Source organism: Oncorhynchus gorbuscha, linkage group LG15 (genome assembly GCF_021184085.1).
Source record: "Oncorhynchus gorbuscha isolate QuinsamMale2020 ecotype Even-year linkage group LG15, OgorEven_v1.0, whole genome shotgun sequence".
NCBI classification, from domain to species: Eukaryota; Metazoa; Chordata; class Actinopteri; order Salmoniformes; family Salmonidae; genus Oncorhynchus; species Oncorhynchus gorbuscha.
Genome location: NC_060187.1, coordinates 45,204,613 through 45,229,742, shown reverse-complemented (window position 1 = coordinate 45,229,742; position 25,130 = coordinate 45,204,613). Strand labels below are relative to the sequence as shown.

Sequence of the window (25,130 nt, the reverse complement as noted above, 5' to 3'; positions counted from 1 at the left end):
AGCAGTGAACATATTTATTGAAGGCACAATTAAGAAACATTTAAGCTACACGGAACACTAATGACCAAAAAAGGGACCCATTTTGTTTGTTTTCTAACAACTTAATTGTGATGTTTTTTCTTTACCTGGGGGCCCAAGAGAAAAGGTCCCAAGCTAATTGTAATCAAAATATACATGTTTCATAGATATAAAGCCTATCGTTTTAGAATACCTACTTTGTGGTACAAAAAAAAAAATGAATATACCGCTTTTCACCCCCTCCCCTGACAATCACCTCACTTGAAGAAATCCTGCCATCTTAATGTTAAGTGATAGAGGTTGTAATGATTTTAAATGCTGTGCAATTTTGCATAATTGGGAAATCCACTCCTGGCCTGGGGTATGCAAAGCAAGTAAAATACCTTTAATAGCAATACATGCTACATATTGGAGACAAGTGTCTCCTCTTGAGTTATCTACAAACAAATTGTCATTCTTCTGCATTGCTGGAATCCAATTAATAGGTTAGCATGTAATAAACTGGTGTTCAAGAAAACTAGTGATCGAACAATGTCTGAGCACTGTGGTTCCTCACATGACCCTGAAATTCTATTGCTTTGCACCAATTTAAAATAAGGAACTTGATGCACAATTAATTGAGAAAAGAACCTCAACATTTGCCCAATATAAAATGCACATGTGGAATGTCCAAGTATTAAGACTGATAATTACCTTTTAAAAATGTGATCTACAACAAAGTGTACACCTTCACTGTAGCAAGCGCCCAGAATCACTGCAGACCTTTACATTTATGCCGGATGTGTGCATTTCCTATGAGCCTGAGGGCACTTGAGGCGGAACATACGTTCATTACATAAACATACGTGTATAAACAGACCAAAAAAAGGCTTCATTTGAAAGGCACTTCCCCAAAAACGCAAAATGGATCTCAATTTAAGATGAAATTTGTCCAGATCCACAAGTCCCGTCCATAGACTACATGAAAGAGGGTGCCGTATTGCCGTTAGCAATGACTGCGTTAAGGTAAAGTCACAGCCCTGTACAATAAAGGTTACTAACCCCACATGTAAATATCAAATAACCATCATTCATCTTGGCATGCAACTGAGAGACTCTTCCAATTCTTATGTTTATTTTATAATTCACAGCAGCAGAGTCACAATAGTCCGCTTCTGTCTGATCCCCGTAAGAGCCTTGTAAAATGTGCTATAATGGGCAGGCAGACTACCACAACTCTGTGGCAGTGCATTATGAATAAAGCTGTGTATACAGGTTTGCTAAAATAACTTGCAAAAAGACCTTATTTGGTTTTATGCTGTAGTGTATCACAAAATTGTATAAATATAGTAAATTGACAGCCACTGCATCAGGAGAGGCAAGCCATTAAGACAAAAATCATAAGACATTGTAAGCCATACTTATCAGGACATTTCTAATAAGACCTTTTGCTAAGGCACAGTCGTTAAGGCAACCACTGACCAATAAGCTACAACCAACAGTATATAGGAATAACAATGTGTACAATACTGGATTTGTACAAAACGTATTGCATAAATTTCATAAAAAATGCAAACCTACATCTAGAAATAGAGTAAACAAGACTAATAATCACAAACCCTGGTACAAGGGGTTTACATATTTAAAAAATAAAAAAGCTAGATAATGAGTTGTGGATTTCATCTTCAACTAACTAGCTCTTCTTACTTTTAAAATAAGACTAAAAAGAAAACCTTCATAATACATTGGGGGGAATGAACCACGTTGTAATACATTTTATACAAATGGTAAACCCATATCAGCTGTAAACCTGGTCTTCGCAAGCAAGGATTGGGGAGAGGAAGATGAGCTAAATTTTGTTTTGGCTGTAAAATGCCAACGTATCAAATTGAAGGACATAAGACTTCTGGAATAAGGCACAGAAAACATCTGAAGGCAAAGAGGATGAGGCGTCACAGAAGTACCTCAGAACCTAGTGGTGTTGGAACCCAAGGGCAAATGGAATTTACCAAAAGACTGAAGTTTAGGCTACGCCAATCTCTTAAATCAGACTTAGACAGGCAAGTGTAAACTACTTCTGTCGGTACAGAGAGCAAGGAATGCATTTACCTCGCAAAGGCAAGATGCTAGAAATATAAAACTTTCTTTTTTTACCCAGTAAAATCGGGTGTGCATGTTTCTTTTCCATATGGTTTATAGGTCGACATGTGTAGATATGCGTATATAAATATACTAGGAATGATGGAAGTGATTGCTGTGTTGGATGCTACTTCACGACTGAAGAGTCGCTTCACCACAACTTGACATAGTAGAGGCTGTGAAGGGATGTGGGCAGCCCATTCACAGTAGTGTTTTGGGCTGCACCCCTCAGATGGTAGATTTGGAGAAGGAGACCCTCAGGTGGTGGTTCTCACCCAGGTCGTGATTGTGGAACTCGATGAGGGACTCTATGGCCTCCTCAACTGAGCTCATCTGGACCAAGGCCATCTTGCGGTCTTTCCTAAAAAATAAACATTTCACACGGTCAGATATGCGGCCCTTCATTAAACATTCAAAGGGATAGTTCATCCAAAATGACATTTTGGTTTCCTTACCCTGTTGCAGTATATGGGACAAGGTGTGGCAACAATCCATGGCTTAAACTAAGTTATGTTTCACTGGCACTGTTTCACAGTGCTAATGTTTTAGCATTTATGGCACAAATCTCATTCAAGTCATAGGACCAATATTAGCATTTATTTATTCATTCAGGGGAAACCCATTGAGACCAGGGCCTCATTCTCAAGGGTGCCCCAATCACTGTAATACAACAAATCAATTCATTTTGAAAAGAGTACAATCAATACGATGTTAAAAAAAAAAAAAAGTTACATTCCTCATCTACTGGGTCCTCAACACTAAAATTGCCAGAGCAGCACCGGAACATTCACTTATGAGTTTTGTAAATTGTTCCAGCAGTGATATGCATTAAAACCAAAGTTGAATTACCCAAGTCGGTGGACACCCGAGGAAACTCCATTAACATGAGTTACCAAATTGGCTGTTAGGCAAGTCAGACAACTCAAACTTAATTACGCTGCTCTATCGTTCGCTACATACAGTGCCTTAAGGTATTCACACCCTTGGATTTTTTTCCGCAATTATGTTGTGTTACATCCTGCATTTAAAATAGATTAACATGATTTGTCACTGGCCTACACACAATACCCCATAATGTCAAAGTGGATTTATTTTTTACAAATTAATACAAAATTGAAAGCTAAAATGTCTTCAATAAGTATTCAACCACTTATGGCAAGCCTAAATAGGTTCAGGTGTAAAAATGTGCTTAAGTCACATAAGCATGGACTCACTGTGTGCAATAGTTAACATGACTTTAATGATTGAGTCACCTCTGTACCCCACAAACAATCTAAAAAGGACCCTCAGTCAAACATATTTCAACCACAAAGACCAGGGTCGTTTTCCAATGCCTCACTAAGGGCACCTACAGGTAGATGGGTAAAAAAAAAATATATGTTTAAGCAGACATTGAATATGATTTTGAGCATTAAGTTAATACATTTTGGATGGCGTATCAATACACCCAGTCACAAGGATACAAGCGTCCTTCCTAACTCAGTTGCCGGAGAGGAATGAAACCGCTAAGGGATATCATTAAGCCAATGGAGACTAAAACAGCGACAGTTTTTTCCTATCACAGCCATTAAACTGAGGGATGGCTCAACATTGTAGTTACTCCACAATACTAACTGAATTGACTGAGTGAAAGGAAGCCTGTACAGAATAAAAAAATATTCCAAAACAAGCATCCTGCTTACAACAAGGCACTAAAGTAATATTGCAAAAAATGTGGCAAAGCAATTAACTTTGTCCTGGATACCAATTATGGTCAGGGTAAATCCAATACACATTACAGAGTACAACTATCCATATTTTCAAGCATAGAGGTGGCTGCATCATGTTATGTGTAATCGTTAAGGACTGGGGAGTGTTTCAGGATAAAAATAAAAAACAATGAAATAACCACAGGCAAAATCCTAGAGGAAAACCTGCTACGGTTTGCTTTCCACCAGACTGAGATTTCACCTTACAGCAGGACAATCACCTAAAACAATGCCAAATCTACACTAGAGTCGCTTACCAAGAGTGGTCAAGTTAGTTGTCTTAAATCTACAGCAAAACCTGAAAATGGTTGTCTAGCAGTGATCAACAACTAATTTGACAGAATTCTTGAATTAAAAAATAAATAAAATGGGATGTTGCACAATATCCAGAAAGACTCAGCTGTAATCGCTGCCAAAGGTGCTTCTAGAAAGCATAGACTCAGGCATGTGCATACTTATGTAAGTAAACCAGATATTTCTGTATTTCTTTAAATGTGTTTTCACTGTCCATTTTGAATTCAAGTTGTAACAAAATGTGGAACAAGTTTAAAGGGTAAGAATACTTTCTGAACACACTTTGTCAGACTGCCATCATTGAAATTGTTTGTGGTAATGTCAAAATGAGGGGTGTTGTACAAAACAAAGCGTTTGAATTAACTCGAACCAATCAGAGTACCAAAGCCAAATAAATGTTCAAACGCTGCATTACCCATGCGTGTTCTGGCCAACCCATTGGTTTCTGGATCCAGTCAGACGATCTAGAATGGATTTCTATTCAAGAAATCAGGGAGGTACTATGGTAGACTGCATTCAAAAGGTTTCAGAGTAGCAGCTGCTGCATTCTGGTAAATGGTGTCACCCTAATCCAGAACTGGCAGGAAAATTGACCGTACAATCTGCTTTTCAGGGAGAGGCAAGATTAATTTAGGAAAAATTCCACTTTAAATCTTAGTTTCCTTGCTCAGTGTTTAAAACTCAATCCAAAATATATAGTCCAGAACCCAATCGATGGGGGAACCATTCAATAAATATGTAGCACGGCAAACATTTTTGCCAGAATTCAAGAACATTTAGTCTTGCCCACTTGAAGTACAAGTTTTTATAAAGGCAAAAAAGTCAGATTGTAACTAAAGACTGGTCTAGTTTGGGAGATTGCATACATGACAGAAACGTCTGCATACAAATTAATATTACACTTTAACCGCTAGACAAATATTATTTATATAAATAGTAAAGAGGACAGGTCCCAATACCAACCCCTGCGGTACACAAAGTAATAGCCAGAAAACTAGACTTAACGCCATCAGAAATGGAAGTGTTCCGTCTGACAATTTTCAAACCACTTGAAAGAAGCCTGATCCAGGTCTATATCAGTCAACTTTTTAAATGATAATGTGATGGTCAACCATGTTGAAGACCTTGAAAGGCAGCAAAAATAAAAAAGTATGATCTAAAATGATGCCATGTTCAGGTCTAAAACCAGACTGGTGCACATTAAGAATAGAGTGAGAAGCTGTGAGTTTCTAGGGATTATTTATTTGGAAATTGGACAGCAGTTATCTAAGTCAGAAGGATCTCATCTTATGTTGGGGGACGACATGTGCCGCTTTCCAGGTCTTCAGGATAAGACAAAACAAATTAAAAATAGGGCAAAGGCTCTGAAATATGTGGGGCAGAAAGCTGCATTAAAAACAGGATTAAGTGAATCAGACCCTATGGATTTTAAAACAATCTTTAGAAAAGCACTTAGTACATCAGACAAATGGTAGAAAGGAAAATAAAGTATGCGAGTGTTAGAAAATATTGTACAGAATGATGCAGAGTTGACTAAAGTACTCCAGAATGAGGCATTTTCAAAGGCTATCCTCTCAAATAGGTGGCCAGCTGAAGCAAAATGGTTATTAAAAGCCCCACAAAATGTCAATTTTGTCTAGCATGGGACAAGAGGCTGTCATAACCTGCTGGGGCAACCAAGGGGTGAAGTTTTGTTTCAAAGATTTGACCACTTTCCAGAAGTTGGCTAGATTACCAACCCTCTGTTGAGCTTCAATCAATTTTAAATACTTTTAGATTTGTACATGATGCCCAAATGATTTGAATGGGATTCATGACACACATTCTAACATTTCTGAATTTGGAAACTGTGCCAGGGAACCTAAACCGAAGCGTGGATTGCTAGCATACCTTGTTCATAGACTGCTTACAGGGTAGGGAAACCAATGTAATTTGTTATTTGGGTGAACTACTCCTTTCTCACACGGTCAGATACAGTGCATTCGGCAAGGATTCAGACCCTTTCCCTTCCCCACATTTTGTTGCATTACAGCCTTATTTTTTATTTATTCACATGTCCTCAAGCTCCACACCCCATAATGACAAAGTGAACAGGTTTGAACATTTTTGCACAATTATAACAAAATAGAAACAAATTCCATATTTACATAAGTATTCACACCCTTTGCTATGAGACTCAAAATTGAGCTCAGGTGCATCCCGTTTCCATTGATCCTTGAGATCCTACTACTTGGGAGTCCACCTGTGGTAATTTGTATTTATTGGACTTGATTTGTAATGTCAAACCTGTCTATATAAAGGTCCTACAGTTGACAGTGCATGTCAGAGCAGAAACTAAGCATAGGAGGTCGAAGGAATTGTCCGTAGAGCTCCGAGACAATTGTGTTGAGGCACAGATCTGGAGAAGGGTACTCAAATATTTCTGCATCATTGAAGGTCCAAGAACGCAGTGGCCTCCATCATTCTTAAATGGAAGAAGTTTGGAACCACCAAACTACCTAGAGCTGGCTACCCAGCCAAACTGAGCAATCAGGTGAGAAGGGCCTTGGTCAGGGAAGTGACCAAGAACCTGATGGTCACTGACAAAGCTCCTCTGTGGAGATGATGGAGATCTTCCACAAGGACAACCATCTCTGTAGCACCAATCAGGCCTTTATGGTAGAGTGGCTGGACGGAAGCCACTCTTCAGTAAAAACCACATGACAACCCTCTTGGAGTTTGTCAAAAGGCACCTAAAGGACTGACCATGAGAAACAAGATTTGCTGGTCTGATGAAACCAAGATTGAACTTTGGCCTGAATGCCAAGCGTTATGTCTGGAGGAAACCTGGCACCATCCCTACAGTGAAGCGTAGTGGCGGCAGCATCATGCTGTGGGGATGTTTTACAGCGACAGGGACTGGGAGACTAGTCAGGATCAAGGGAAAAAGAACAGAGCAAAGTACAGAGATCCTTGATGGAAACCCGCTCCAGAGCACTCAGTACATCAGACTGGGGAAAAGGTTCACCTTCCAACAGGACAACGAGTCTAAGATGCCGCAAGAGTGGCTTCTGGACAAATCTCTGAATGTCCTTGCGTAGCCCTGCCAGAGGCCGGACTTGAACCCAATCGAACATCTGGAAATAACTTAAAAATAGCTGTGCAGCTTCGCTCCTCATCCAACCTGACAGCGCTTGAGGATCTGCAGAGAAGAAACTCCCCAAATAGAGGTGTGCCTAGCTTTTAGAGTCATACCCAAGATGACTCAAGGCTGTAATCATTGCCAAATGTGCTTCAAAGTACTGAGTAAAGGGTCTGAATATTTGTACTTTTAAAAATGTATACACAAACTTTGGGGAAAAAAATCTAAAACATGCTTATGCTGTGTCATTATGCGGTATTATGTGCAGATTGATGACGCTATTTTATAGTGTGGCTGTAACATAACAAAATGTGGAAAAAGTCTAGGGATCTAAATACTTTTCAAATACAGACTTTCCTAAAGACATACACATGAGCAGATAAATAAAGTTTAAAATGGCTGTTTGAGAGGGGAAAAAGACAACTTACTGGAAGAACTTGAAGGCCTTGACCATTGCACCGGAGCTCGCAAAGAGCATCTTGAGGTCATCCTCAACCACAGAGGGACTACAAAGACAGACATTGTAAAACTTGATAAGATTTTAGCAGTAGTTTACCAATACATGTAGAATTCTTTTCAGACCACGAAAGTGGTACCTCAGGATTAGCAGCTATCAAAAGGGTCAGGGGAATCATTGCAAGGGAGAAACCCCTCTAGTCTACTTACGGGATGTTTGAGAGGTGCAGGGTGGCTGAGGGAGGGAATATGTTAGAGTAGTTCTTGGAGCCGGGCTTCTTAAAGCGGTGCAGGGGTGAGTTGCTGTAGTCCTTTGTCAGGCCCTGGTCCTCATGGCCCTCGCGGGGCAGCTGGACATTGGTGTGTTTGGACAGGGTGACACGCAGCGCTTTCCCGTGGAGCCTCTGGCCATTTAGGTGGCTCATTGCTGTTGAAAACAGAGGTTAAGCAGTGAGTCTTATATTCAATTTCCATCGCTAAATAACCTCAGATTATTTATTTTTTATCCCTTTAGCATCATTCTCAGATGCACATCACTCCCTACATATTGCTCCCTATTACTCCCTATATTCTTAGATGGTAGTTGGAGGTATTCCTTACCAGGAAAGTTAAGCTGGGCCTTACCTAGCTGCGCCTGAGTCCCATCAGACATCTGGATCAGAGCGTTCTCCTTCTTGTTGAACAGGATCTTCACTCTCATCACGTCACCATATACACCTTCACAAAGATTCAAAGGGGGGAGACAACCATTTGAAAATCAATTTAACTCTAAACCAGACCATACAATCAAAACCATGTCTTTGGGCACTTAAGATTTGGTTAACACCCATCTACACACCACAGGGAAGCTTGTGTATATGAATAACTTCAGTTCATAATCAAGATGCTCCTCCATTTATCTAAATTATAAGGGGGGCAAAATACATTCTAGCAAGAGTGACTGAAGCCACTGATCATTGCAATATTGCATCATGGCCACTAGTGGGAATTGGTCATTTACCATCTCAGAGGTACTTGTGACTACTACACCATAAAAGCCCATTTAAAAAATATCAAAGTGTAGGCTACCGTTTGTACATCGGTTTTAATACATTCAAAGAATTGAAATAGTTCCACAGCCTGTCTCAGACTTAATGTCACTATACTTGGACAGAAAAGGTAAAATAAGGGACTTATGTAGTTTATCAAGGAGGATATTACTTTTGTGTCTACAAAGGGGCACCTCCCTGATAAATTGGTAAAAAACATTTAGGAAAAGTAAGGCACTTCATGGTTAAAAAAAACAGACTGCAAGTCAGAAATTTAGAATAAGGATCAGAAGGAATGCAAAATTGGCCATATGTACTCTGCACAAATGGGAGTCTTGACCATTAACCAAAAGCAATTGATACAGCGTTCATAAAGGGCATGCAAGATGACAAATCAAGCATGCAAACTATGACAATAGACAGATGATAAATCTAAATGTACAGTGGCAAAGTTAAAGCATCTCACTGAACTTCCCACAAGATATTCTTATATTCTTGTCATTTGCACTATATTTAAAGGAATATTCAACTGTGATCTGGAAATTATTCATAAGTTCTCTTCATATGAAATTGGTCCATAGTATTAAAAAGACAAGTCTGCAATATTCATATAGCGTGGGACCGAAAATTGCAGCATTGAGACATCGGCCCAAAAGTGAATTTAAGGTCCACGTGTTCTTGACCAATTAGGCTTAAGTTGAGACTCAAAAGCATAACTATAGACCATTTTCAGAGAAAGAAAACAGTTTGATAAATAGTCAAATCAGTATCCCTTTAAAGACAGCTGTGGACAAACCCCATGAAAATGCTGCAACTTTTTGCCAAGTGTCTCAAATCAACACACAAAATATTTGAAAACTAAAACAAAAACTGAAACAAATTAGTTAAGAAAAAGAAAACAGAACAAACAAGTAGTAATAATAAAAAAGGTGCTAATGATAACATACCGAAAAGAATAAAGAGGCATTGGGGCGTAACTCTCTTTATAAGACAGCAGAGGAAGGCAGCGGAGGGAGGAAGGGACAGGAAAAAGATCGGAGGCAGGAGAGTGGAGGTTCAACATATCATCCACAGCGGAGGCAGTTCCACGGGGAATGGCAAAAACAAAAAAAACGGTGGTTGGATCATGAGGGTTAATAAATTGGACAGGAGCAAAGAATGGGAGGAGATGTGGCAGTGGTGGGGGGGGTGGTATAGGTAACATGATATGAGCAAAGATAAATGTATATGTTTACGTGTTTGTTTATATGAATGTGATGTGTACACAATGGATGATGTGGTATCATGGTTGAGAGAAGAAAGTGGGAGAGGGAATTCATGGGGCGTGCAGTCAGTTTGGCAAAAAAAAAAGTTTCCAGGTAAAGGTATTAAAACCAAAAATGAGGGGGAGGGGGAATGGGAGGGAGAGAAACAAGAAAAGGAGGTAAAAAACAAGGTCAGTATACAAAGAAATATGAAGTGTTCCATCCAGTATAGAATGTGCTTTAAAATCAGAGTGAAGATTACAAACCAACAATGAAACTAGGAGGAATGATCCACATGAGGCTGAGACAATACTTCTATAATTCTGTCTGTGTTGACATGCACCATTACTATTGAAGAGATACATTCTTTAAATGATTCTAGAAATATTTGTTGGGCTTAAGCTGAAGGCCATGTTATAAAAGCAATATTTCCTCTAAATCTGATGAAAAATCTCACTGCATGTACGGAGGTTACGGAATGAGCTGTCCAATAATTTAAAGTTTTAACATGCTCAGTAGATTAAGAGGGACTGGTACAATTATGTTGATGAATATAATGTTCAGAAATTCCACACAGTTAACATACAATATATAGGTCCAACTGGATGTATGGTAAATAATAGCCATGTATGAGGGTGCAAATAACCTAAAGCTAATCTTCAAATTGAACGAACTTGCAAATATTTGGAATAATAGTGATTGAATGAGTAAACAAATTAATATTCATGAAGTTAGTGTATCCTAAGTGTTTGCATCTACTGCTAGCGAAACTTCAGTAACGGGGGATGGTACAACACTTTCAGGGGAGAACAGGAGTAAAGAAAAACACTAGGGAAAAGTCAAGAGCTCTGCTACACTGCACGCATTGCATTATTGCAGGAAGTTGACAGTAATGGGGGCTCTATATCACCTAGGCATGACTTAACGCAAGGTTTGTTTGTGTGTGGGTAAAGGGAAAGGCCTGAAAAACATTCAATAGAAGTGGATACATTAACAGCAATGTTGTTACATGGAGAGCCAGCATATAATACACAGCCCAATTTACTTGGCGTGTCATGTGGGCCAACTGAAACCGACATCTTTGAATATGTGCTGCAGTCCAATTCTCTCCCCAAAGTGTGCTCTCATTCACTCCCCTGCATGAAATTACAAGAAATGTACTGGTGCGAGAAATTGTGAAAACTCACGAGGTAGCCCATGCTTACGACAAGCAACTCCTAGGGGTGAGTGAGCAAGTGCACACTTTGGGGCGCAGGGTAGGGAACAGGAATAAAAACCCACGTCCACAGAGGCTTCACAGCTCAACTCAGCCCATCTGGGCCACTATGGGTCGAGAGGGAGTCAAGGAAGGACTAACCTCTGGGTTGAGGTTGCTGACCAGCATGACACAGTGGCCACCGGAGAGTTGGTGGAAGCCCATTCTGCCTGCAGCCGCCGCGGCTGCAGCCACGGGCATGGTCAGTTGAGCCAGGCCTCCAGGGACACCGTGCATCGTCAGGCCTGCAGAGGGAAGCAAACGGGAGGCAGACATATTCTTTTATTTATTTTTATTTTTTAACTCCGTGAATGGGTTGATAGAGTAAAGGCCGGACTGGAAGCCGCTGAGCACGACTGCTAATAGGTCAAGGTCCGCAAAAGTTTAAAAGTTGTAGTGTTGCCACTCAATGGTAGTGGATGAGGCCAGCTTCCCCCTTGAAGTGTAAAGTTAGTGAAAATGTCCGTGTAACTACAATCCATCAATGTTGGTCAGGAGCGAGGCAGGTGTCAGAAAGAGGACGATCAGACTCACCTGTAGCTTGCTGAATGGCGAATGCCGGGGGAAAGGCATGAGCTCCTGCGTATGGGTTGGCTGAGATGATCCCGGGAGCACCTGGAGAAACACACATGGATAGAGGAGTGTTAATTGATTAGTTACCTTTAGTTTGTTGTAAAATATTCTATTACTACATGTTGAAAATGAATGGACAGGTCCAATCATGTCTAAATGAGAAGGGAAGAAGGAGGGAGGTAAATTTAAATTGTATTCACCATAGTACTCACCGAAGGCTGCAGCCATGGCCTGGTGGTCGATGGAGGGCTGGCTGTCTCCCGTGGGCAGGTCAGGCCGCGTGTAGTCGCGGCTTTTGTCGTTGTTGTACTTCACGTTCAGGCTGGTCAGCTTGGAGAAGTTGATGCGGAGGGTGCAGCAGGCATTGTAGATGTTCTGCCCATCTAAAGACTTCACCACAGGGCAACAGTTTCAGCATTAAATCAATTCTGATTTCTCACATGCGCCAAATACAACAGGTGTATGTATGCCTTACCGTGAAATGCTTACTGACAAACCCTTATCCAACAACACAGTTCAAGAAGTTAAGAAAATATTTAACAAAAACTAAAGTAAAAATGTTTTAATAACAATAAAACTCAATTAAATGAGGCTATATAGAGTGGGTAATATAGAGTGGGTAAGCTATATAGAGTACCAAGTGAATGTGCAGAGGTACAGGATAGCCGGGGTAATTTGTACATGTAGGTAGGGGTAAAGTAACTATGCATTAATAATCAGTGAGTAGCAGCTGTGTAAAACCAGGGAGGGGGGGCACCGCCATGTATATAGGTCCTGGATGGCAGGAAGCTTGACCCCAGTGATGGACTGGGTAATGGTACGGCTGTAGAACTGAGGATCTGGGGACCCAAGCCAAATCTTATCAGTCTCCTGACTGTCTTGGTATGTTTGGACCATGATAGTTCGTTGGTGATGTGGACACCAAGGATCTTGAAACACTCGACCCGCTCCAATACAGTTCCGTTAATGTTAATGGGGCCTGTTTGGCCCACCTTTATCTGTAGTCCACGATCAGTTCCTTTGTCTTGCTCCCATTGAGAGGTTGTCCTGGCACCACACAGCCAGTTCTCTGACAAACTCTCCCTATTGGCCGTCTCATCGTTGTCAGCAAACTTAATGATAGCGTTGGAGTTGTTTGGCCACGCAGTGAACAGGGAATACGGGAGGGAACGAAGTACACACCCCGATGGGCACCAACGTTAAGGATCAGCGTGGAAGATGTGTTGTTGCCTACTCTTACCACCTGGGGGGGTGGCGGCGTGTCAGCAAGTCCAGGATCCAGTTGCAGAGGGAGGCATTTAGTCTCAGAGTCCTTAGCTTATTGATGAGCTTCATGGGCACTATGGTGTTGAACATTGAGCTGTAGTCAATGAACAGCATTCTCACATAGGTGTTCCTTTTGTCCAGGTGGGAAAGGGCAGTGTGGATCGATTGAGACTGCGTCATCTGTGGATCTGTTGGGGCGGTATGCAAATTGGAGTAGGTCTAGGGTTTCTGGGATGGTGGTGTTGATTTGAGTCATGAACAGCCTTTCAAAGCACAAAATGGCTACTGATGTGAGTGCTATGGGGCCTTAGTCATTTTGGCAGGTTACCTTCACATTCGACTGCATCCAAGGATTTGCTCATTCATCTTTCAGACTATTCTTTTCCCCACACTCCACACTTAGAACACATTAAGGTTAAACACAATGAAGAAAAATGGGAGGGGAATAAGAACTGCTGTATATTATTGTGACAGGTAGATGGCACTACTTACCAGTTTAGCGTGCTGTGCGGTCAGACCGTCCGAGTACTGCAGCAGGGCCTGGAACTGGTTGTTTTTGGTAAAGGTGATAATCTTCAGCACTGTGCCGAGCTTAGAGAAGATCTGCATGCAAGGAGGGTATGGTCAAGGGGAATACAAGCTCAGACCACTATACAGTCATTAATGTATTGAAAAGTGTGTTTTACCTGGTGCAGCACGTCCAGGGTGACTGGGTAGAACAGGTTCTCCACTATAACGCGCAGCACAGGGCTGTGCCCGCCCATGCCCCCAGAGGCATCCACCCCTGCCATGGGCATGCCCCCTGCCATGGGCATGCCCCCTGCCATGGGCATGCCCCCTGCCATGGGCATGCCCCCTGCCATGGGCATGCCCCCTGCCATGGGCATGCCCCCTGCCTGGACTGCGTTCACTGCCTGCAGTGCCGCCTGGGCTCTCTGAAGAGAGGAAGATGGTTCAATGGAAGTGGCAAGAAGCAAGAGAATCTACAAACACTCAGGTAGAGCTGACCTGACTCCCACACAGAGTCAATACGTTTCAATGTTCCGAATGTTCTTATTGAACAGCCTCGGGTAAAGTTGCTGGACATTTACAATAAAATGCCTGTAAAAATAACTATTTTGGGAAGTAAAAGATTACATTCCAGGGTGCTGCTGACCACTCTGTCCGTGACATGTTTGTATACACAGTGGAAACTCTGGGGCCCGTTTGAGTGTAAAACACCTGGTGGGAAGAAAAACACAGAGGAACAACATGGAGGGAAACCTAGTTTCTACCAGCAATACCCAAACATCTGGGAATGTTCATCTACACTGCAGCAGTGTTTATGTTACCTTCATTGACCTATTAGCAGATAAGACCAGAGTAGAGTCATTTGAAGGGGGAGTAGAGTGGACAGCTGAAGCTTCCATTGGTCGCCATTGGCATGCGCTCTCCCAGGAAAGTGTTTAGAAAAAGGGAGGGTCTTGTTGGGAGGGTGCGTGGTACACACTAGACCATAAGATATCAGTTGGAACCAAAATTATTTTCCTATCACGTCGGGTCTGAACACAACCACCATTTTTTCCCCATTCATTCCACTGTTCTGACCAGCAAAAAAGTTGTGAACCGGTTCAAACCCCCCAAAAAGTACTGGTTTAGATCATTCCTTCTGGGGGGTTATATTATACTTTTATTTTTCTTATTTTTTTTTTTACATGCGAAGTCAATTATTTTTGCCTTTATCTCATTAAATTACTTCACCAATCAGTGAGGATGGAGCAGGCAAGCTAGTTGTTTACCTACATGACGAACAGACAAGTGTAGCTTAATAAGGCCCAAGATGCAACAGATTTTGCGGGTGGGGAGAGCGAGGGTCGAGGAGTCATAAAGCGCTGGGTATCTTAGCCACAGAATTATACCTACGAGGAGCGGCTCCTATAGAGTAACTTTGAATGTTCTTTGAGACAACTAGGTAACCAACATAAGCTAAAAACACATCTTACCGTAGTTAATAAATCCAACGTGAAACCCGATCACTAGGCCTATAGTATCCTTGACAAGCATTGGGGAAAAGTTCCTGTTCTTGCTAATTAAAGAAAATCACTCCCCATCTTCTGAATCAAGCTTGTAAGGTCAGTGCAGTAGCCTATGTGTCAGACAGGGGAGGGGCGGGTAGCCTAAACACGCACGGGCAAAGATTTTTTTAGCATGCAGGTAGACACTGGAATAAGTCTGAGTGAGGACTTTGCATACATGCACTTTGTTGGGGGACAATTGTTTTTGGTGTGCCTGGGATGCAAAGTATTAATCTGTTCCCGTGCTTTTAAAGTAATGCTTCTGTTCTGGAACATTATGGATCACTTTTGTTCCAGGAAGCATTTCAGTTCCTTGAAAAAAAATATATTTTCTGGTTTTCAGTTGTGTTCCCTGAACCGGGTCCAACCCCTGCAAAATATTCAGGAAAAGGTAAACTTGAGACCTACTTTATTCCGCAGAGTGTAAGTTGAACAAATTAGCAGTCGAATGCAGACGGCTCCATTTTCAGCAACACAGCAGAATATAGGTTAATTCTGATTGGCTCAAGTCAGCTGACAAGTAGACTGGTGGTTTGTTTGTGCAACCACACAAGTCCTGGCAAGAACAGAATGTTTCCAAATGAGTCATTTTGACCCAGCAATACAGGAAACAGAGGAGAGCGCAAGACGCCAAATCAAAATAAAAACCAAAAAAAATTTGGAACACTACCACAGCAAACTAGTCCGCTGTGGAGGAAACCCACTTCATGTTGGCTCTAAGCATCAAACGCACTAATTGCTCAGAGAAAACTACAAAATGAAAGTCAAAATGAATGAAGAGTAATTATGAAAGGTTCTGGGTGGCAGCTGAAATCCCTTGTTGATGTGTTTTGTAGACATGCTCCTTTGTCCAAGTAATGTTGAAAACATGGCCTTCCAGAAGTAGTAAGCCTGCACAGATAAAGGGTTATGCAACTGTTGAGAAGTAGCTGCAGCAGAGTGACTCACCACTTGGTTGGGGGAGTTGTCAGTCTTGAGCTCCTTGTGGTTGGAGTACTGCATGAAGATGGGGTGGTTGCGGATGACCGGCGTCACTGAGGAGTAGTAGCTGACCATGGTCTGAGCTGCATCCTCGGTGTTCATCTCTATGAAGGCCTGGACACAGGAGAATGCCATAAGAACACAAGTCCAGCTACGGATATCATTCACTCTACTACTACAACAGTTGTATGCTCCACTCTGGTGACAGTTGGTTACTACTAGCTTATGAAATGGTAACTAATACACCCCTCCCCTCTGAGTGGAGGGCAAGACAACCCTGCTATAGCGAATGAGCTAGGGTTGTCATGTGAGACCACTTACCTGGTTTTTTCCTTTGAGCATGAGCAGGTTGGTGACTTTGCCAAAGGGCAGGCCCAGGGAGATGACCTCTGCCTCGTTTATGTCGTTGGGGAGCTTGCGCACGTGAATGACACGCGACGGGATGCCCGGGCCCCTTATGTCACCTTTGAACTTCTTGCTGTCGTTGCCATTGGCTGTGGAGGAGAGGGAGCAAGAGAGAGCCTACTGTTGGGATGTACACCCTTTTGATAAATCAGCCCGAAGTAGATCAGAATTGGAAGAGGTGGTGCTCAAACGTCGCTCAGTGTATTCAAAAGTTTACTTGGTTGATATTAATACAAACGGAGGTTTAAACACTGACCTGCTGCGCTGGTCATTATATAGGGTCCGTTTGCCACGCAGGAGAAAAGCTCGTCTGATCCTCTCTGCAAAGGGAGAAGGACATGCTATTGAGACCAATGCAGAATTGCACCACCAGCATCATTTTAAAGACATGACCAGCCCAATGACTGAATAGCACACTTCTCACATTTTATTTTTAGGTAAGACCTATGGTTTACAATGGAAACGGGAGGAACATCTCGTCGCGTATGCATTGGGACCAAAAAAATAAACTCTTAACAGCCACAGGTAAAACCACCCACTTTGACCTATCAAAATAATGGGAAGAACAATATTGACAATCACCAATCTTGGCACAGGTTCCCCCCATCACAGCCAAAACAAACAGATGGACTACTAGCCTGTCCCTTTTACTAGCCTTTCCCGTGGACCTGTATGAAGGTACCGGGTGACCCATTGTCTTGTGACAACGGGAACAGGAGAAGGTCAGCTGCTTAGCTAACATGAAAAGTTATGTGAACCTGAGTCTACAGCCCGCGAGCTACAAGTAGAAGAAGCAGACAAAGAAAGACGAGAGGAATGCGCATAGATAAGACCATACGCAGACTGACAGGGATCCAATGACCGGACTTGCTAACCTCGTTAAGTCCTCTATGGCCTAAGGTGGGGGGGGGGGGGGGTGTAAATGGACACAACCCAATCCCTCTCCATCCCAACCCCCACTGCCCTTGCATTTCATGTGCATGCATGCGCTTGTATGCATGTTGGGGTCATCCGTATTGGCATAGGTTTAAGGGAGGGAACCAGAGAATTCAGTGGGAAGGGAGGAAAAAAACAACTCGGTTTCTGGGTCGCCAAGCAGCAGGAATGAGAGGGCGGGGGAGGGACGGGGGAGCAGAAACCCAAGTCATGGGCCTGGTGGTACATCACTTTGCAGTCTGGCACAACTCAGGTGGGTACTGGTAGGGGGTGATGGCGCAAATGGTGACCTGCTCACACACTCCCCCCATAGTCGATGGACCAATCCCCCAAAAATCAAAATTATCTTAAAGCCTCAACCCAATTTTGCTTGAAACAAACTTATAAGTTTCTTATATCACCTACATAGCCCAACTATATTTTCCTTGAACTATGAGCCTACACTGATAAAGAAAAGCGAAAACTATAGTAAAACCTGATTTAAACAAATACAGAGCCATAAACAAACATACAATACCCTATAAAACAGAGGTAGTATGCTTTACAGCATGTGTAAAACAAGGCTGAACACCATCTGTCCTCTATAGTCTATAACACCAACAATAGGGGGAAACAGAGACAACTCTCAAGGAAATGATTCACCACCAGCCAGCCAGCGCTTTTCATGTAATCAACAATGTGGACGGGAAGCTTGCTCTGGTTAACACAAGGAGTACACAGCTAAACAGCCTTCCGCAGTGCTGAGATGGCAACAGAATGTGCTCTCCTCTCCCCACCAACCCCTCCAAAATTCCACTGGTGCGGGACTCAATGAAAACCATATGTAAGGGGTATGGGGGCGAGTGTAAATTTTGTGTAAAGGTCTGCAAAAGATGTTTGGTAGCAAAAGGTCCTGCTACAGACTAAAAATAAAAAAATAACGCTTAACAGGACTGGCACGCCAAGTCACAGAGCAGGCTTTGTCTGCCACTAACACTCAAATGGCTTTTACAAGGGTAAGGAGAACTTTCTACTTAATTGGCCAGACTGTTCGGTTAAAAAATATGTAACTTATCGATTAAAGACATAACACTTGATATGTATTCAGTTGTCAAAAGTTAAGCCCTTTAAGTATTATGTCCTATAAAATAACTGTGCGATAGAACAAGACTTGTTAGAAAACTCAGTTAAGCCGCAATGCTTTAAAAAGCTGTGCCAAGGCTTTCAGTTGGTTAGCAATGTTAATGAAGTGAGTGGTTTTCTAATGGAGTTTTCAGAGGGCCTAAATTAAAAGATTAGAAAGGTGTGGAGAGGGAAAGCAGTGGGGGTGAAAAAGACCGAGTAGGCAAGCAGGAGACAATGCACCGCAAGAATGGGGTCGTTACCAGGGCAGCACTGAATGTCACTCCGTCCCCATAGAAACCCTAGACTGTGGCTCCAGGTGAGGTGCGCTGCTAAGCCACACCCGTGACTCTTAGCCTAAATACACAAGACTGATTCTCTTCAGACCCACAGCCAGGTTTAAAATTCTCCTGGCAATTACCCTGTCGCACACAAATGTTCACAAAACAAGTTTAAAAGGCCAGTTCCGATAAAAATAGGGGAGCCTTGGAGGTGGCCAAGTGAGAGCTTGTCACTTATCAACATGTAAATTATTGAACGGCAATTCAATCCTCTGCCTCTTAAAGCTCATGCACATTGCGCCGAAGTTGGATCTAGCATTCGTATCCCTATCCTTCACAGCCCTGTGTTTTAGGGACCACCTGCTGTATACATCGGACTGACGAAATGTTTCATGCCATGTAAAAATCGTTGCGCACTTGGAGAGTTATGTTCAGAAGTGCTAGTACTCTCGGCCAGCAAACACTAATGGTGTATCTGAACCCCTTAAAGTCACTAAGTCGCGGCTGCCGTGAGTTTTAATCTACTTCGTAGCCTATATGCTGGCTACCTAGAAACTTTTTCCAATGGCGACTGACATGATCAAACACAGGCCACCCAGCCCTTTACCATACCATCCTTTCCCTAAAAAGATGGTGTGGGGGGAAACAAAGGCCAGAGGAAAAACATGCATGTTGAAAATGGGGGCACACACATTTGCATGTGGTCAATTGGTTCCATTCACCCCACCACCATCTCCCAACTTTAAGGAATGAGATTGAGGGGCCATCTCCACAGCCAAGGTAAATAGGCCTAGTCGTTACATTTAATGACCTATTTCTCATCTTTAAAATCTATATATATTTTTTTTAAGATAGCTCACAACAGTTTTCCAAGCCTATGGAAAAACCCCAAAATTACATTTGAGGATTGAACCTGTTCACTACACCTCCATATTGTACATTTCAAGAACATGACATAACTATTACATCGGCCTAAAATAGCTGCAGTCTTCTCCAGGATAACTATCACTTACAAAAAATATAGGCCTTTTATATCAAAGTAATAAAAATGTTGCACTCGCCTGGTTACAATTTTGCTTTCTAAATGTAAGGGGCAACAATTTGTACTGATCCAAATTACACAGTTCCACCCAAGATCCTCCCAACCATTTTGAAACAGTCAACAGGCCATTCTTTGAGGCCAGCAGTTTGTAATGACACACCCCAGGGGGAGAACAGGAAACACAAGAAGCAATTAGAAAAAAAAAAAAAAAAAAAAAAAAAACATCCGCATTCCAGCAAACTGCTCCCTTTTCCTGTGAAGATAACCTGGCTATGTATTACCACCACCTTAAGGTTACCGATGTGCGCTGGCTTGCGTGTAACAAAATGACCTTCTCATTTGCACATGGTACCTGTAAGAATCAGTCTTTGTGCTGTGTGGTACATACCACAGACGATTATCTCTGCGAAAAAGAGATGCGAGGAATGCTGTTACTGTGGGGTGGCCTTTGAAGACCAAGCTGGGAAGCGATAGTAACAGCCTGTAGAGCATAGACCTGCAACACGCACCGAGTCAGGAACACCGGCTCCGTGTGTTTGCTCACCATCCCAAAACCACATATCCTGGAGTCACTCAACATCCATCAGGGGAATGAGATGGCACTAACTGCATATCTGCTGCGTAGAGCATAAAATTCCTCAAATTTCCACCATCTAGAAACATCTGCTTTTGCTCAAGTTAGCTAGCCCTGGCCAATAGACTGCAGGGGCCATTTGATGGTAAAAGTAGACATTTTCTTGAGAAATGACTCAAGGGAAGTATGGGACCAGCCTATGAGTGGTACAGCATTACAATTGGCTAACACTTACTGGGACATGTGCTGGTGTATCAGCGAAGAGACAAAAAGTCCTTAAGCGAGACTAGCGCTTGGAGGAGCCAGAAAACTGGAATGTAGCAAGAGCATTCCCGGCACAATGCCAAAGCCAACCAATAATTAGGCTCGACTGTTTCCACAGCAATATACTCGCCACACAGGATGAAAACAGTTTGAGTAATGTAAGCTTGGTAACTGGTTACCAGTGACAAGGCAGAGTGTTTTACTTTTGCTTGCCCCCATAAAAATGTAGCCAAGTGTCACGAAGGAAAACATTAGGGAGGCCTCTCCACTTAATTGTATCCTTTACTTGGTGCATGCCTCCTCTACAGTTCCACAACACGGTTTAATCAGTCAACTACCATGAAAAAACACTAACAAAAGGAACCTGTTGGGTGACTTGGAGCCAATTAAAACCTTGCAACCTAAGCAAACAGGATTTCCCACTGCCAGATCCAAACTGGTTGTAGGTGTGCCTTCACATGCTAGCTTCTTTGAAAGCTTTCATTTCTCATGGAGCAAATAGTTTGCATGGCTGCCGTAATAACAAATGCAGCCTGAGCAACAATTGGTCAAATCCACACACGGCTACATCCATAGGTCATTATAATCTGAAGCCCTTCTCAAACACCTCTTGACATGTTGAAGCAGGGGAAAAGCGAAAGGAGAAAAGAGGGTGCCTACCTTTGTACCAACTGTAATATCGTGGACACTGCTGTGAAGAAAAGAGAAGACAGGAATGTTAGAAGCAGTAAAGGATGAAAAATTAAAATGCCCAAATTAAAGTTAAAAGATCCAGAAACCCCAAAAGGTAGAGAAAAGCTAACTAGATTTATTTATCATATGCAGAAAAGTTGGAAAGCAGACAGTCAGTTACTGGTACAATTAGGCTACTCAACTTTGTAAAGTGCATTTTATTGTCCAAGTGTCTAACCTTAACATGAAGCAAAACCGCCATATGGGCTGCCTAGCCAACAATAAAAAATTATGTCAAAATAAGAGCAGGATGTAACCTCAGAAAAAGCTAACTTAAGACCAAACACTTCCAAAAACACTACCAAAATAAACGTGCTTTGCACTTAGGCCTGAACTAAAGTTAATAGGCAGGTTTCCATGGACCCAGGTTTATACTACAAAAACAATGTTGCAATGTTTATTTTCTATGCAATCCTTCTAAATGTTGACAAAAAATCCCTGGACAAGTTCATGGAAAAGTAGCTAATGACATCTCATTTTTATTTAAGCTTTATTTAACTAGGAAAGTCAGTTAAGAAGAAACTCTTATTTACAATGGCAGCCTAGGAACAGTTGGTTAACTGCCATGTTCAGGGGCAGAACGACAAACGTTTTACCTTCTCAGCTCGGGGATTCGATCTAGCAACCTTTCGGTTACTGGCCCAACGCTCTAACCACTAGGCTACCCGCTGCCCCTCAAAGGAACCATGCAGAACATACAATTGTTAAGTTTCATAAACCGAATTCGCAATAGCATTGGACATCTGGAGCGGTTCTGCCACCAGTAAGGTCGGGTGCTAGATATGTTACAGATATTTGTGTTACAGATATTTGTGTTAAAAGATTAAACTAAGACTTAGGAGATTGCCAATTGCCACTTCTAAATGTATGTTGAATGTCCATAATAGGAATTGCTAGAAAGTAAAAAGTTAGAATGTATAATTCTACCAAGATCAATTAGAAAACATTGACCAATTGTCTAAATTGCATTTAAGGCAAAGCATTTCCTTGATACCCCCTAATGTTAAAGGTGGAAAGAGCAAACAGTGCCCTTTCCCACAGCTTTGCCCATGAAAAATGAGTGGTATTTGGCGGACACTCGGTTGAAGATTAACCTCCACATCCTGTTTCTCATGTGAGACAGCCAGGAAACTCAGCCCAAAAGCTCTCTCAAGCCTTCCTCCCATCTACCACCCTTTCTCAATCAGAATTAGATTGATCAACCACTGATCAATATAAATAATTTGACCAGTGGCTGAAAAAAAGCAGTAACATAAGTATGTGCCATTCTTTAGGACAAAAGGAATACACATATGCAAAATGGTCTTTTGTGGCAAATATGCCCCTCAAACTCCCTTAAGATAAATATCTGCAGCCATGACAAATTCCTTGTGGTTTCTAAGCCCACATGACAATTTTACAACAAAAAAAGCTAAATGCTTCATTTAACACGTTGGAATCTACTGAAAAATCAAACTAAATTCCATCTTTTAGGAGTAGACTACAAAGTACACAAATTAAGGGTACATTGACTGCAAGGGGGAGGATAAGCAAGACAATGCACCAGTTCAAATCACTCCCTCAATTCTCCCTCAATTCTCACACCAAGTCATTGCATGCTGAGAAACCTGATCACCACAATTATGGAGGTTACTTAGCATCAACGCGCATCTCACAGTGCTACATTAATTAGACGTAAAAATTGATTCAAATATACAACGAAAAATTTAGGTGATATGAAAATAGTCTAAAAATCATGTTTATTATCCGATATTCACAACTAATGAACTGGTACCTTGCATTTAAAAATGTATATGAAAATAAGAACTTACTCTAGTTCAGTGACGTAAGTAGATCCCATAGGATACAAATCAGTCTCTAGACGGCTGGAAGAAATGTGGGGTTAACAACAAGCCTATAATATTATATTTTCACTGTTTACTCTGAAATTCAAGCAGAAATATTACTTGTGTACAACACGCATGGTTGGATAGCCACGTTAGTAACGTCATGGAAATACTTCTAAAACTAAGTAAAAAGCTATAGTTTAACAGTCAGCAAAGCTAGACAATACGGTAGGTAGATAGGACCATCTACAATGCAATATCCTGGCAAACATTCTTGCAACACACACACTAATCCAACGCCGTACTGCCACAGGTGGTTCCAATTTTCAGTTGCTAGAACTAGTGCCTTAGCCAAGCTAGCATCCATACCACAGAAAAGCTAGCTAGTCCACTCAAAATGCGTCAGTCTTACTTTATATTAACCAAAGAGCAATTTAGTCTAGACAAAAACAAAAAGGAAGCCTGATAGTGTTAACTACAACGCCAAAGCAACCACGTTGGTTGGTAACTAACGTTAACGACGTTAAGCATCTCGGAGTATCTCACGGATGCTCAGCAAATAAGCTTTACCATGTTTCCATCGCAACCAAAATACAATAACACAATACTAGGTTAACTAGCGCATTTTCGTTACAAGATATATTTAATAAAGCATGTTAGTTTGTTGCTCTTTTCTCGAGAGCATAACTTCTTCCTTGAACTTACCCGTCCATTGCACAACACGGAACTAGCTACACAAGTTAGACCAACAAGTCTGTAGCCTGGCTGACTTTTCTTATACCCTTACAAAATGGCGGAGAACAGAGAAGCGAAATGTGATTAGCCTAGTAAAACCCAACGATTGGGGAGAACAGAACAATTGTGGGCGTCTGAGACGAGAAGTGGGTGCTGATAGGACAAGATGAGAGTTGTTAGAGAAGGGCGGTCTTAAAGAAGTTGGCCATGGACTTTGATTGTAAATGGTCAATTGTCAGTCGCAAATTAAATCCGCGTGACCATGAAAATATAGTTATTTTCATTTTTTTTTAAATGCAGAATGAATTTGTGATACAACTGTCTACATATACGTTGAAAGAATGGCATATCCTGTTATTGCATGGCTGAACCTGTGCTTCCAACACAGTAAGTTCGTGGACGACTGTAAAGGAAAATAGGCAATACATTATTCTTCATTGGTCTAAAGAACAAATTAAGGGCAAAGACGCTATCAAATATGCAGATAAATTTTGACAATTTATCCAAATGCGTTGCTACGATTTCCAAGAAACAGATTCAGCTTTAGGCCTATGGGCACAGTAAAACAAATTATTGTTTCACAAGATGGCCTAAATCCGTGAGCATGGCCTTGACAAATATAGGAGATGTACTGGGAAGACAAAAACAGTATGGAATAGATTGTATACATTGAAACCCTTACTTCTCTTTGCCGTGTCAGTGGCATACCCTCTGTTCCGTAACAGCTGCCTAATCAGACCCTTATCTAGTCGGATTGCCGTCGTTCGAATTTCAACCTTGTCTGGCATCAAAGGTTATGGGACTCCTTTGATGTGGGAAAGCTTCTGGAGTGAGACAGAGGGAGATCGAGCCTCCTGTACCACCTGGTCCCAAGACTCCTCCTCACTGCTATGGCAACATCCTGAAAAAATAGCAAAATTCCTCTACCCTTCATAAAAAAAACAATAAGACAACATATGGAGATGGGTTGAGTGCAATTTGATGCAAAATGGCTAGGCTACACTACAGCAGATTTGCCTCTGTATATTCACATTGAACAAATACTGCGAGAATGAAATAAACGTAATCTGAATGGAGC

The 25,130-nt window shown here is 41.8% G+C and overlaps 1 protein-coding gene across 5 annotated transcripts; it reads right to left on the bottom strand.

The window, feature by feature from the left end:
* On the bottom strand, positions 1-24,795 carry LOC123997376 (polypyrimidine tract-binding protein 1-like). 5 transcript variants are annotated; one of them, XM_046301535.1, is made up of 16 exons: positions 24,735-24,795; positions 23,303-23,356; positions 21,420-21,450; positions 16,818-16,881; positions 16,478-16,650; positions 16,124-16,270; positions 13,808-14,056; positions 13,614-13,724; positions 12,056-12,245; positions 11,817-11,897; positions 11,385-11,527; positions 9,731-9,764; positions 8,380-8,472; positions 7,966-8,182; positions 7,728-7,805; positions 1-2,497 (listed from the first exon to the last, which is right to left on the bottom strand). In XM_046301535.1, exons 2-16 carry the CDS (start codon positions 23,329-23,331, stop codon positions 2,365-2,367), a joined length of 1,773 nt encoding a protein of 590 aa, XP_046157491.1. In that variant the 5' UTR covers positions 23,332-23,356; positions 24,735-24,795; the 3' UTR covers positions 1-2,364. The 5 variants fall into 5 exon arrangements, with proteins under 5 accessions (XP_046157491.1, XP_046157488.1, XP_046157489.1 ...); XM_046301532.1 differs by lacking the exon at positions 24,735-24,795 and adding an exon at positions 24,023-24,120; XM_046301533.1 differs by lacking the exon at positions 24,735-24,795 and adding an exon at positions 24,023-24,119 and having other exon boundaries at positions 12,068-12,245.
* Positions 24,796-25,130: the final 335 nt, after the last annotated feature.

Bases quoted from the DNA above. Each gene is read 5' to 3' on its own strand.
- LOC123997376 (XM_046301532.1), bottom strand. The intron at 16,271-16,477 runs GTAAGTGGTCTC...TCCTGTGTCCAG, and splicing joins TGCTCAAAGGAAAAAACCAG to GCCTTCATAGAGATGAACAC. The intron at 8,183-8,379 runs GTAAGGCCCAGC...TGTTTTCAACAG, and splicing joins TGGGACTCAGGCGCAGCTAG to CAATGAGCCACCTAAATGGC.